The sequence below is a fragment of the Engystomops pustulosus genome, chromosome 6, assembly GCF_040894005.1.
Source record: "Engystomops pustulosus chromosome 6, aEngPut4.maternal, whole genome shotgun sequence".
Taxonomy (NCBI): domain Eukaryota; kingdom Metazoa; phylum Chordata; class Amphibia; order Anura; family Leptodactylidae; genus Engystomops; species Engystomops pustulosus.
Genome location: NC_092416.1, coordinates 82,718,826 through 82,734,190, shown reverse-complemented (window position 1 = coordinate 82,734,190; position 15,365 = coordinate 82,718,826). Strand labels below are relative to the sequence as shown.

Here is a 15,365-nt window from a genome sequence, read left to right as displayed (position 1 = left end):
TGTGGATACACAATGTCTAGGCTAGAATTGGACTAGTCAAAACTGCAACCCCTACACCCCAAACTCATATTTGTGATTTTTTTTTCTTGAAATTTTAAGTGTTGCAAATGTGTGTAGATTGATAGATAATGTTCAAATATCCAAATATTATTACCAGATAGTGTCCTCATACCACATAATACTGCCATTTAAGGGCAATATATTAACTCTGTAAAGTCCAGTTGCTCCTGGGGGTTCTCTAGGCAATGAGTGTCCCTGTGTCATTGAATAAGATGATCACAATAATAATAAATCACACATATGTTTCTCTGAGGGCTGTGGGCTTAGACATGCAAAACCTAAGAAATCAGACGTGTCATTTTGCACAGTTGTTTATTTAGCAAGAAGCATTTTCGTAGACGTTGGATGATTTAAAACACATACAGATATTTAGACAGATGTAGACAATACATTGATCTCATATTTTGCTTAAAGGGACTCTATCTCCAGAATTTAACTACTAGCACTTTCATGTAGAGTATGAAATGTCCTTTATAGAAATCACTCTTGAAAGAGGAATAGTCACCAGAATTTTACCCCCCTGACTAGCAATGCCTGCCAGTGGGGCTCTGTACCTTTCTGATATGCAAATTAACTTTTGTGACTCATGTCTGGTGTTTGTGACTCTTCTCTCAGACTGGCAGTGAACCATGCCCCATTATTCTGACTGACAGCTCCATGTCTCTTCAAATCACTGCTCTGCCTCCTTGTACTTAGGGACCGTCTAATATTCAATATTCAACTACATATTCAACTACAGACATATAGAGCTCTATGTACAGATGGGAAATATTGTGTCCATCATTGCAGGTCATTTAGCCTTCTAATAAGAGCAAATTGTAAACCATGTATGTGATCACATGAAACAGCAGCCTCCATGGAGGATGGAGAGGAGTAGAAGTCCATGGAGGCTGCTGTGATTTCATGTGGCGAGATACATACATGGGGTACAGTTTGCTATTGTTAAGAGGCTAAAAGGACCTGAGATTAAATCACTCTGGTCACATGATATGAACTGTGACCAGTAAGAAGGCATGGGGAGGAGTAGATGGGGGGGGGGCTGGATGAGCAGGACACGCCCCCCTCTGATGCCAGGTAATATACAATAAAAGGTGATTTATGTGGATGTAAGGGAAACAATTCTTAGCTAAAAGAAGGGGGTAAGTTAGTTACTACAGCTCTATAGGAACCTGTCACTGGCTGTATATGTATAAATATCTCCTCCAACATCAAAGAGTCATATTTATCTGAGATGAATCAAGTTTATAGGCTACAGGAGGAGTGCCACTTCAAACACCCCTATCTTTAGCTCTATATTACCTGGAAAGATACTTTTGATCTCATATTAAAGATAAGAAGCTCATCTTTCCTCTGAGCAGCAGATAAGGATACAGCTTACACCTATTTGTTTAACTTTAATATGACACCAAAAGCATGATTCTAGGTACTGTAGAACCGAAAATAGGGGCATCTGAAGTGACACACCACTTGCAGCCTCTAAACTTGATTTAGGAAAAATATCACTTTTCTCATTTTCACATGACAAATAAATGAAAGGTGCTAGTATTTTACTAATGTAAAATCTGGTGACAGAGTCCCTTTAACTGCAAACAGCAGTATACTATGAGTAAGTACTTGAATCCGTGTCTTGTAGAGACATAATATGGACCACAAGATGTATTCCTAGTGGTGGACACAAGACGTTTCAGCACTGCGCACGGTCACCAAATTGGACTTTTACTTCCAACGGCCACCTACCCGACCTTTTCCGGCTCCTTTTTTGCTAACGGAAGATATAAAGAGAATCAATTATTAATGTGTCTAAAGTAGTTTATAGTACAAAAACTGTAGATGGAGTATAGAGAATTTTATTCATGTGGAGCAGTAAAACTCTCTGTAGGATTCAGATAATGCTGCGGATGTCCTTGGCAAAACCCTCCAACCACTGATACCAGAATGATGGAGGGGGCTGCATACAATCGAGACTCCACTGCCCCTTCAATCTGCTGAAAGCCAACATAATAGTGCACCACTGTGATTCTGATGCTCCATAGGTATCAGCTGATCTCTATTTCTTGCGTCTCAAAAACACAGGATATGCATATTCAGCCAATCAATGTTCACAGCACTGACCTACCACAGTTAGCATCAAGATTTACCACCAAGAAGAGACCAGCAAGGATCTCAGCAGCATCAAAAGTAGAGGGATAGTGAAGTGTTTGCTGACCATATTTTTTTTAACCCCTTAAAGACGTAGCCAGTGTGTACATTAAAGCATAACTGCAAAGATATAATTTTACCAAATTATTATATGTGACTCCACCTTTTTATATAAGTAAAACTTTGCCTACTTTGTGGTGCTTGTCCCTTTCTTTCCAAAGTTATGGCATTTGCTGTTCTGAAATGTTTGACAAAAATCTTTCTCACCAGAGGTGAAGTGGGTGGAGACTAATATCTGTCAGTCTATGCCCTCAGGCTGAGGCCAGTTAGCTTGCCCACAGATCCCATGATGCCTTGTGTTCTCTTTCAAAGTAGTTTAGCATTAAATCCATTTAGTTTCCCACAAGTAAATCCACTGAACACTACACAGTGCACATACAGGATGTATATGGTAAGAGCCTGGCAGCTTCCATCACATGGAAGAACAGGGAACATGTAGTTACAGTTACATAAAGTGTATGGCCTGTGCTTTGTGAGCACTAAGGGTTAATAGCTTATCTGCAAAGTTGATACTGCCAATGACAAGGTGGGGAGCAGCATGAGGTGCAGAGAGAGAGACAGAGAAAGTTCTGTAGAATCACAGACTGGGATGGAGGGACTGATAGGGGACAGGGGAGATTTTGTACCTCACTATTCTATGAAGAAAACATCTGTTTCTTCTGAATTGTGAACACATCCAGCTCTGCGAAATACACAGATAGAGCTCTGTCACATGACCTCCTCCTCTGCAAGCCAAATATATTGTGTCCGACTCATGCCACTTTAGACAAGCACCCCAAAATTCATTATGTGTGTTGTCCCGAGTATGGCAATAGCCAATATGTGGCAATAATCTACAGGCTCAGCACACAGAACGGCTGAGAAGGGAAGAAGCAAAATTTTCGCTTTTGCAGCTCCGTTTTCACTAGACTGGTGTTGGGGTACCCCTGAAGTACCGGTACACTAGAAACCCCCCAAGAAGTGACCCCCACAGTCGCTGCATAGTGCTTGGCTCTTGTGTCTTCTAAGTTTTTCCGCTAGCAGAGACTTCCGGAGACTTCTCTGATACCTTCCAGCAATGCCGCATGTCGCAGTATTTCTGGAAGCGAGGTATAGTGTAGTGGACAGTGTAGTGCTGGTGTAAAATTGTCCACGTAGATGTAGTAGCCCTGTTCCAGTAGTGGCTGATCCAAAACCCACACTACTTTTTCAGCAATTCCCAAGAAGGAGGGGCATTCTAGGGGCACTATTCTAGAGTCCTTCCCTTCATATACCCTGAACTTATATTATATATGCACTCTCACACAGCTTATACATCTTCACGCCATACATTGGCCTCTTATTCAGCAAGTACAGGCGGAAAAATCTTCCTTTGAAATGTACCAGGGAATTGTCAATCATTATGTGCTTCTCGCGGGTATATACTTCCATAAATTTGGAACTCAGATAGTCTAACATGGGCCTAACCTTATATAAGCGATCATAACCGGGGTTATCTCTGGGTGGGCACTGTGCATTGTCGGCATAATGCAAAAACTTATGGATGGTTTCAAAGCGCAGGGTGTGGTATAATATGTCTGTGCTCCTATAGCCCCTGATTTTGGGCCTTTTTACCAGTTCCATAAGCAGTGCCTCAATATTTCTCCATCTCTGCTGCACTGTCCACCTGTGGGGTTGTAGGTAAAAAGATGTGGAGCTTTGGGCAACATGTTGTGCGGCATAGAAATTGGATATACCAATTAGGTCCTCACTAAAAAAAACTTTGAAACGTCCACCTGTCTGAGCCTTGCCGTGAGGGGCATAGTTACTGGGGGCACTCATGCGGGGTCAGAAGGGCCAGGCGCTTCAGCAAAAGTCCCATGCAATTCTACAGCATTACTCCGAAGGCGCTTTCTTGGGGGTTCCTTGGGGTCACTTTGGGATGACAAGGTGGACAAATAAAATGGACACTCGTCCCCACTAGCAGACTCGGTATTGGAGGCAACATAACTGTAAGCCGCCAATGCTGTGTAGGTTTTACGGACCATGATTTTCCCTGACCTGAAAAAGGGAAAACTGACAATGGGGGGAAAGTACACAAACTCGTGAACACTCCAACCCTACTTTGCATGACTACTACTTTTCTGCACGACTACCAATATTCCTCCACACGGCTAGCACTCCTTCACACGACTACTACTCCTCTACACTACTACTCCTCTACACAACTAGTACTCATCCATACAACTACCACTCCACCACACGGCTACTACTCCTTCTCCTTAGTACTCCTTCACTCAACTACTACTCCACCGCACAAGTACTACTCCTCCGCATGTCTACTAATACTCCTCCACAGGACTACTACTTCTCCACACGACTGCTCCTCCTCTGCACGACTACTACTCCATTGCATTACTTCTACTCCACCACACGACTACTACTGCACCGCCTGACTACTATTCCACACAATAAATGCTCCTTCTCTGCATGACTAATACTCCTCTGCCCGACTAATACTATTCCGCACAACTAATACTCCTCCGCACAACTAATATTCCCTCTCTGCACAACTACTACTCCTGTGCACGACTACTACTCCTGTGCACGACTACTACTGCTCCGCACAACTACTACTCCTCCAAACGAATATTGCTCCTCCGCATGACTACTCCTCCACTTCACTACTCCTCCGCATGACTACTCCTCCACTTCACTACTCCTCCCGACTACTCCTCTGCACTGCCACCTCCTACAACTACTACTATTAGATCGCACTTAAAAGTGTGGTTGTGAGGGAAGGGAAAACAGACAATGGGGGCAATAGTGATTTTTGGGAACAGTAATGGGGACAGATTGCTAACACTCCTCTCTCACACACCACCAAACGCAGTATGGCGACGTTGGAGAGCGGGGGGATAGTGGGATCTGCCCCCCAGGGTTTTAGATGACTGTCATTGGCCAGTCTGTATTGACCAATCAAATGGGTTCTGTGATGTCATTGGGAGATGTCGCCTTGTGATTCCGACCCCTTCCGCGGAACTGTCACCCTGTTTTGAGACAGGGTGATGTCTCAAATGCAGGAAGCGCCTGCTTTCGATATATCGGATGCTGAGCGCTAACAGGTTAAAACCCCCATTCTGACCCTTGTGAATTAACTCAGCCATTGTTTTTGATGCAAAGAGCAACAAAGGTACAATTTAGGACTTGTCTCCATGAACACCGACTCTTTACATCCTATAAGGTGCCATTCCATTGAATCCAGGGCAATTTAATTTAGTGGCTTATTAAGGAAAAAAACAACAGCACTGATTACTTAGGAACGGTAGGGACAGACAAATAATTCAAACTGAATTCACTGGAATTACACTAAAGCATGCAATGAGTTGAAGTAGGTGGACTTATTTACATTACTGTGTGCAGTCCACTGCACACAGGTACTTTTTACTACAGGCAACAGGGAAATTTTTATTTTATTTTTTCTGTTTAATAGTAGAGGATGTCCTGGTCTGAGCTGTTTTTTACAGATCACTCATAGTTTGGGATTAATGAGAAGTGCCTGGTAGTAACACTGTTGTAGTTGTTCATGGCAACCGATCAGAGCGCAGCTTGGTGCATAAAGAAATTTTATAGATGAAATGGGCATTTTATTTCATAGCAAGTAGGGAATTATACTTACAATTTCTGTGCATGGCTTATACGGTTGTAAAGGACATTAATCTAAAACAAAAGCAGTGAGAGTTGTAGAATTATAATAAATATGTATTTTTCTGCATGCCACTTCATCTATATATAGTGGTACCTCATATCTCTGCGTCTTCATCTTCTCCATGAGATCAAACTTCTCAGACTCCAGCTGATGCATCCAATCTGTAAGTTCTTTAGCTTTCTCCCTGTTACAATAATTGAACCATTTATAAGGAATAAAGATAAGGTAATGGTTTTCCATATAAGTTGATAACTAAAAACCCCATAGTTTTCCAAAATTTTTTATTTAATTTAAAGAAAATTTTCCATCAAAATCCATCACCACTTACTCATAGATCCAGGTACACCGACACTGGAAATCTTCTTATATTTGTTATCCATGGCCTCCTTACTTCTAAATTCACCTTTTAAAATTATGGGGGGTGTTTCCAGAGCCCCTCATTGATGTCTTTTCACAGGCAGTTACACTGAGCAGAGCAGGTCTCCCCTTCCCCTGCATTTCCTACTTATGCTGGATTACACAGGGAGATGGAGGAGGGAGGGAGGGAGGGGGTGGGGGGGACACATTCTGCTCATTGTAATAATCAGTCACTGATGGACTCTGAAAACACCCACCAGAGCCCCTCAGGCTAATTATCAGAATTATAAAAGTGTATTTTAGAAGAAAGGAAGCCAGGGATAACAAATATAAGATCTATGAGTAAGTGTCCTTGTCTATCATGCTTGATTTTCATGGTACATTTCAAACTGCAGTTATCTGCAGTTGAAGTGCTTACATATGTACATGTACACATTACTGTGTATTGTAACTGTCTACTGTTTGATGCTTCAGGGTTGCAACATATGCACTTGAGGGATATTTTACATTTGTTGTGCTCCCAAGTGTATGAAATACCTTAGCTGGTTTTCATTCATATGATCAATGCATAGAGGCTTGTGCCGCTCCGCTAGAATTTTTCTTTTCATTTCACGACCCGTTTGTCGCTTTCCTCTCTTCTGTTCTGCCTAAAAAATAATAATATGGAAGTTTATCTACATACCAAGATCTATATACATAATAGATATCTGACCGCTTTGTCTAGTGGATACTATTGGACAGATTTTTAAAACTGCCTACAATAAAAACTGTTCTAGCTGCTCACAGCAACCAAAGAGTTTTAAATTCTTATAGGGCTCCTGAAAAATGAAAACTGGGTTTTTGTTGATTGCAATAAGCAAGATGACTAACCTTCATGAGATAACCTCCATACTGTGCTCCCATGTTGGACAGCACTTTTTTCTTCTTGGCATCATCATCCGCACGTTTTTTAGCCTCTTCTTCTTCCTTTCTCATTTTTTCTTCCTGTAAAATATTTATAATTTTGGGTCTGTACATAGTCATCAACCAGCTTCATGTTTATATCAGCCTTGAGTGACAGAAGTTGCTTTCCTTTCTATCCATGTGTTTGGTCCATGAAACACAGCCTGTATGGTACCCTCATTTTACAAACTGAGCATAATAGTTAGATGTATATCCTGGATCCCAATGAGACAACAGTTCTGTACTGAAAACACAATTGTCCTGCTCTGATACATGGACTCCTTGCATCATAACTATGTTTCTTGGAGTCATGCCCCCTGATTAATGTTCACCTTTTGAATTGTGGAAATATGCTTCACAGACTGAACAGGTTTGTGTGAATAATCCTTATGTATAGCTCAAGTTATTTCAGATTGGTTTGGTCCTTCCTCAAGACCAATGGACTATAAATTTAGGTAGGTCTGCCTTTTAGTAATGCTTGTTGTGACTTGACGTGATACTCATCATGGGGATACATATTTTATTATGGAATCAATGCTTGCTCCTGAGACATGAGATATGGTTGACTAACAAGAATGCTGCAGATCATGGGGGAGATTTATCACTGCCTCTACGCCAGTTAAAGGCATAAAAGCAGTGAAATAAGTGCAAAGCAGTACAAGCATTTGCGATTACAAAGCGACTATTCCACCTCCACCCCATGTGGGCGTGGAGGGGGCGTAGAGGGGCACGGTGGCCAGTGGGGTAAACGGACACAGGGAGTTACTGCCCTGTAACCGTGTTCTTTTGAAAAAATTTGCTGGTTTTCACGCAAAACTACGTCAGGTTGGACCTGGCGTAGTTTAGCCTGGCATCCAACGGATACATCAAGAGGCTTAAACCTCTTGATGTATCCGGCTCGACAATGGGGGCATGTCCGTATTCCAGAGAAACTCCCCAACAAATGTCTAACAGTGGCTAGCTGTTGTAGCCAGCATCGTCTGGCTGTATGCTGCACCACTCAACTGGCCATGGGTGCTGTGCTTCTGTTTTAATTTGCATTCTTTCTGCTCCCAGCCAAGGGAGCACAAAACATCTACTCCTTTAGGGTTGAAGTTCACATTCAGTTGTTCAATCATATGGTCATACCTTTTATCATCCACACCTGCTTTTGGCTTCATAAACTGATAAAATCTGGAAACACTGAATGTAGGAAAGAACTCTGACAAAGCTAGCTAAGGAACGGTCTTTATCCTGTATGTTCTTGGTAAGCTGTGTTGATCAAGCTTATTTTATATTTGTCATCTGCCCTGAGCTATGTCTTCTCTGTGTTGTGCTCTTTGCGTCTCAAATGTAATACGAGAGTGACCAGTGATCCCCATAAGATCACTGTATGGGGGATAAAGCGCGAAAACCAGAAGATCACTTGGAAAACCTGCGAAGTGGCCCAAAGTCAAACATCACAGTGGATTCAGACCTGCTGTCCGTTACAGTATATATTTCTTGTGTAGTATAGTTATATACATTTCACAATAAAAATGTAGCCTCTACAGTCTGATTGCTTAGTGTGGCTGTAATTATTGCTTTTAAGCTCACTTCTGCTATCCATTTTTAATTTTAACCAAAAATGGGAACAGAACCTAAGAGGAAATAGCTCACCAACCTCAAATATGATAAATTAAAACTGCCTTTTCTGCTGTGTTCCCTTTTGCTCTTCAATGCATATGATACATTGCTATTTTGGACAGAGACAACATTTTTAAAATTTTTGTTCTGTACATTACTGCATTAAATTTTGAACTCGACAATTCAGATGTAGTTGAAGTTCAACTCAGTTGTTTGAACAAAATGAATGCATAAAAATCTAAGTAAATAAAGCATTTTTTAAACACAATCCCTTTTTTCCCAATCCTTAATTTCAGAGGCTCAAAAGTAATTAGACAAATTAAATAATTGTCAATTAATTGTTTTTGGCTGGAAACCCTTTGTTGGCAATGACCTGAGGTCTTTAACTCATGAACATCACAAAGTAGTCCTGTGTTTTCTCCATTTTATTGCTCTGCCAGTCCTTTACTGCGGTAGTTTTCAGTTGCTGTTTGCTTGTGGACCTTTCTCTCTGAGGCTTAGTCTTTTAAAAGTAAAATCCATGTTATTGGGTTGGGGTCAGATGACGGACTTGGACATTCAAGAATATTCCACTTCTTTAATAAACTCCTGGGTTGCTTTGGCTTTATGTTTTGGGTTATTGTTCAACTGTATTATGACCACCAATCATCTTTTCATCTGTATACCGACTAGTCAGTTTGACTGCATTAGGTTGGATTTGAGCACAAAGTTGGGGAAATTTATTATGCCTTCTCCGCTAGACTTCTGGGTATTTTCCGCCCCACAGCCACCATGTCAGGTCCGACCTGGCGGAGATTGTACCCAAATCTAGTAAGCGCCCAGATCTTCTTAGTAGATACAGGATGCAAGGGAGGTGGGTGTGGAATTCATAGACCTAACTCTATATCCACATTGGATTGTTATCCACATTACCTCTACTTTATACTTTATTTATTTTAGAAGGAAATATTTGTTGACCTATATAGTTTACTTACTGCCATTCTGGCTTGTCTTTCTCTCTCTTTCTCAGTTCTAAAACGTTGTTGTTCTGCCCGTTCAGCTCTGCGATGATCCTGAAGAAATTAAATAATTAGCCTGTGGTTATATCTTGTCCTCATAGAAAGAGTGCCTTCTTAAGAGGGAGAGGGGAATAAGGTGCTGCCTAACACTTGGTATTGCATTATCTACTATGAGAAAAAAAATATAGAATATAGACAGACAGGCAAGACAACCCCATACACATAAGATGACCAATGCTCATATAATGTTCACCTTATTACTTTAATAATTCTTAATAAGTCTTTATTTTATATAGCGCCTACAGATTACCCAGCGCTGTACAAGGCATGACAAATTGGTCTCTGTCCCCATGGGGCTCACATTCTAAACAACCTACCAGTATGTTTTGGAGTACCCGGAGGAAACCCACATACAAACTCTTTGCAGATGTTGACCTGGGTGGGATTTAAACCCAGGACCCCAGTGCTGCAAGGTAGAAGTGCTACCCACTCAGCCACCGTGCTACCCATAATATTACTATGTGATAAAGCTAAAGTCTCTTTGTATGGCTACATTCACACACATGTATGGGGGACGTATATACGGCTGACGTATATACGGCCGATATAGGTCCCCATACACTTCACACATGCAGCATTGTACTGCTCCATAGCCCATAGAAAGATAGGACATGTCCTATCTTTCTACTTGATACGGCGCAGTGCACTGTATATGCCTATTGAGAGGGGCGGGGGTGAGCTGCGCTCATCCCCTCCTCCTCTCCGCAGCACCGAAGTATGCCCGCCGTGCTACGGTACGGCGGGCATACATCGTCTGAATGTAGCCTATGTCAGTAATGTTATGTAATGTAATGTATCAGCATTGCCACCATATGTATGTAATTTTTCAATAAATATTGCAAAAAAAGTATTCATCTATGCAAAGTTGCAAAGATGGATAAAATTGTATTATAATGTATACACTGCAGCCTGTTTATCACTCTTCATGACTACTCTACGTAGATTGAGGTAGTTCTTCCTACAGATGTACACATAGGTCCCAAAGGTAACTTATTTCTAGGCAAAGTATGAAAGGGAACCTGTCCCCAGGGACCTCAGTTTCACTAAAGACCGGTGTCAAAAGCCCATTACACATACATTGCAAATATGTCTTTGTGCCTTCTCTCTCAGCATTGTCATTACAATATAATTGTGTGGTTTAACTTACCTGGCTTCCTGACAGAATCATGTGCTGAGTCTCAGAGTTTGCTTTGGTTTGGATGCATTATAAAAACCACTTGAATTGTCTCTGCTGCTCACTCACTCCTCAGCTCTCAGCCCCCACCTTTCTGCTCTTTTACAACTGCTTCCTCATGCTCCTTTACTCACACAGGGACAGAATGTAATGAAAATGCTGAGAGAAGGCACAAAGGCATACTTGCAATGAAGCTGTAATGTGCTTTTGCAGTCTTTAGTGAAATTGAGATCCCTGGTGACCGTTTCTCTTTAAGGAGTGAGCATTCATTCAATTTGGTGGTTTTTGTCTGTCTAAAATGAAGCTAAATATAGAACTTGTGAAACAATGATTAGTATAAATGGTTTGTTTGAAGCCAGTTTATTCTAAATCAATTACAAGAAATATAACCTCTCCCTCTGCAATTTGCTCATGTATTGTGTATAATTGTGTATAGCACATACACCCATATCTGAGATGTCAATCACTGTGTTAATATTCTCATAGGGTGGAGAAAACATACATGGTATTATCTAGCTTCCACTTGTCAATACATGCAATAAAATGGGATTTATTAGCATGGCAGACACTAAATAGATTTTTGTTACATTTCAGGAGGCAGATGCCTTTTTCTAATCCAAGACAATCCCTTTAAGTAGATGTCCTGAAGATGTTTTCACACATATTTTCTGGCTGCTTTTATTACCGGTAAACTGAAGGAGCTAAAAATTATTAAATAATCATAATTAGTGATGAGCAGGTTGGTTGAAATTCAGGTTCGAAGGGTTCATCAGAATTCCGCAACAAAATTTGGTTTGGGACCCAGACTTCACGATGAACTGTGAACCAAATACGAATCCCATTGAAGTCAATGGGGACCCAGATTTTAACACCCAAAAATGGCTTAAATGGGGCCTTTAATGAAAAATGGCGGTCATAACAGGGCAGGTGCCCTGCCCACAATGGGCTAGGGAAGCTACTTAAAACTTTTAAACTCTAATTACAATGATATTTATGCAACAAAGTCCAATTGCAACAGTGTATCTAATGGAGGTGAATTGAATAAATAAGACCACTAGTTCATTACTATAAATGTCAATATGCAAGTTGTAGCGTAGATATAAAGTCTATATAGCGTGCCTTTAGTATTTGCAGTATATCGTGATGTTCATTAGCTTTCGTAATATTATGAACATCACGATCTGCATCAAACACTAAAGACATGTAGATCCTTTGTCCTTTTCCCCCTGTGATACCTCTATAGTAACATATTTTTAAGCCCACACAAAAGCAAGCAGTCACCAATAGGGCCAGATTACTCAAATTCAAAGAATAAAAAAAATCTATAATTTTAATTGTCGAATTATGAAGACTCTTTCCAGCCTGATATTTAAATACTAGAGGGACCATTTGATATAATAGTCGGGGGATTTATCAATGCATATGATGCACCAGTGTATGATTACACCCCGCCCCTGGAGCCGCACCGAAGGATTCCGGCTCTACTTAAATCTGGCGGCTGGCTGTGCTGCCGGACAGTAGTATGTTAAGTACTATATGGATTAGTATAGCGCTATGGCCTGCGCCACCTCCTGGAACTGGCAATAGGTAGTCCATAGGCTTGGGAAGTTTCTGCCGCATAGATTGGTGTAAGGTAATACTGGCCAGAAAACTGCAGTGCAAGCCCTGATATATCTGACCCAATGTATATAATCTGAATGTACATACTATTCTATCCTTTAGGCCAATTAATTCTTCTTCTTCCTTTTTCCGTTGTTCAAAATGGACATCTATCAAAGTCTGAAGTTCCAGGAGATCTTTTTCCATCCTCTTGCGATGAATATCCTAGAATGAGAAATGATGACAGGGCACAATTTTATCTCCATAGAAACATAGGTGTTTCCTTCCATTTCGGGTGAACCTCATATTTGAATGTGTGTTATTTCACCTCTTTTAAATATACTATAATCGCCATATCTTATAGCAAATTGGTTCTGTAGGTTTGTTCTTAAGTTGAATTTGTATGTAAGTCAGAACTGTATATTTTATAATTGTGACTCCAGACAAATTTTTTTTTTCGTCTCTGTGACAATTTAATTTTAACCCCATACCGATTTGCACCTTAATAGTACGGCATGCATCGGGTGCGGGTACATGGAGGGGGCTCAGGGGCTGAGCTCTCTCCATAGCCGGTAAGTCTTCATATTGCAGCAAAGACTTAACGGTAACATCCGCGATCAGTGCTGGCACCGAGTGCCGGCGCATGGGCGCCACCATCTTCCTAAGGATCGACGCTCCCCGTGACGTTATCGGGGAGCGGTGATCCGTCGCCATGATACCCTCGGGTTTTCCAAAGACCCGAGGCTGTCTCGTTTTAACCCATTTGTTACAATGTGCTAATTGCACATTGTAATGAATGAGGAGGAAAATCCCCATAAACTGCCATACCGTAGTATGGCAGTATATGATAGGATCAATCAGATAACCTAGGGTTAAAGTACCCTAAGAAGTCTGAAAAATACTGAAAAAAAAGAAAAAAGTTTAAAAAAAAATAATTATAATTAAAAAAAAATCTGATTACCCCCTTTCCTTAGAACTGATATAAATAAACATTTTGCCGTGTCTGAAAATACCCAATCTATCAAAATATAATAACAATTTTCCACCGCGTAACGGAAAATAGCGCGTAAAGTGAAAAATATATCAAATTCAATAAAAAGTGATCAAAAGGGTTTACAGTCCTAAAAATAGGAGCACTGAAAACATCATGAAAAGTCGCACAAAATGACACCATCCACAGCTCAGTATACCGAAGTATGAAAAAGTCATTAGTGCCAGAAGATGGCAAAATAAAAAAAAAATTTTGTACAGGAGGTTTTTATTTCTGTAAATGTATAAAACCTATAAAAATTTGGTATCCCTGTGATCATACCGACCCAAAGAATAAAGTAGACATGTCATTTGGGGCGCACAGTGAAAGCCGTAAAATCCAAGCCCACAAGAAAACGACACAAACGCATTTTTTCACCATTTTCACTGCATTTGGAATTTTTTTTCCCCGCTTCCCAGTACACAGCATTTAATATTCAATACTATCAGTACGAAGTGCAATTTGTTACACAGAAAACAAGCTGTCACAGAGCTCTATGTATAAAAATAAAAAAGATAGATTTTTGAAGGTGGGGAGTGATCATTAAGAGGTTAAAAACGTTGGGTTGTTATAAGAACCAGAATTAACAATCTAGCTTAATTATATACACATTTAATAAATGTTATAGCTGTTTATTGTAGCCTGGGACTAAAGAACAGTAAATTACCAATTACCAGACATCCGTTTGTAACTAGGGGTCGTCCTTAAGTCGGGTGTTCTTAAAGGAAACCTACCACTTCCGATGGAGGTTATAAGCTGCAAATGCCGTGCACCAGCTCAGGGTGAGCTGGTGCCGGCACTTATCCTCCTTATGTTTTTCGACAGATGTAAAGCGTTTAAACACTTTATTAATCTTTATAAACAAGTAGCTTCGCCGCACCGCGGTCCGCGTTTGGCGCACCATGCGTGCGACTACTTTGTGCGCCTGAATAGGAAGTGGTCGAGCGCGGACCATGGTTCAGTGAAGCTACTTGTATATAAGGATTAATAAAGTGTTTAAACGCTTTACATCTGTTGAAAAACATAAGGAAGATAAGCTCCAGCACTAGCTCACCATGAGCTGGTGCACGGCATTTGCAGCTTATAACCACCATCGCAAGTGGTAGGTTTCCTTTAGGTAGGGGACTGCCTTTCTTTAAAACTTTTTGTAATCAGAATCCAAAATAATTAGAAATGTTTAACTTACATCAAAGTCAACTCTTTCCCCCTCTGGGATTTTTGGAGGTGCAAGCTGAGGCATCATGGGTCTATGAACAAGTTAGCATATTAGATAAAATGATACTATCTTAACATATTGTTCTTTTTTATATGTTAAAATTTTATTTTTATACTACGTGGGTTTGACGCTCTCTATTAACAAAGAAAAACAAAGCGTTTACATGCACAATAATTTAGTTCATGTAGAAGGCATAGTATACAAAGTAAGGGACTACAAAAGGGGGTGGTCAATACTAACAGGGGAACATTAACACTGAGACCACTGATAATCCCAACTTAAAGTATTCTCTTAAATAGCATTAGTATGTAGTTATGTACAGTAAGAAGGATGCTAATCTTCAAATGTTTTTATTTTTATGAAAAACAGTTAAATACTCCTACAAATATCCCATTGCTGAAAACTTTATGCATAGGTTGCACCTTTTTGGCTACACCACACTTGAATATGTATATAGC

General features: G+C 40.5%; 1 protein-coding gene across 2 annotated transcripts in view; it reads right to left on the bottom strand.

Annotated features, from left to right (window-relative positions):
* Positions 1–355: 355 nt before the first annotated feature.
* The window catches only part of TNNT1 (troponin T1, slow skeletal type), a 49,295-nt gene continuing 34,285 nt past the window's right edge, over positions 356–15,365 (bottom strand). For both annotated transcript variants that reach the window (XM_072156786.1, XM_072156787.1), the window contains 8 exons: positions 14,878–14,938; positions 12,770–12,886; positions 9,805–9,882; positions 7,154–7,267; positions 6,821–6,930; positions 6,020–6,110; positions 5,897–5,937; positions 356–1,822 (listed from right to left, as the gene is read on the bottom strand). In XM_072156786.1, the coding sequence (XP_072012887.1) occupies positions 1,777–1,822; positions 5,897–5,937; positions 6,020–6,110; positions 6,821–6,930; positions 7,154–7,267; positions 9,805–9,882; positions 12,770–12,886; positions 14,878–14,938 (658 nt within the window). In that variant the 3' untranslated portion in view covers positions 356–1,776. The remainder of the gene's footprint in view (positions 1,823–5,896; positions 5,938–6,019; positions 6,111–6,820; positions 6,931–7,153; positions 7,268–9,804; positions 9,883–12,769; positions 12,887–14,877; positions 14,939–15,365) is intronic.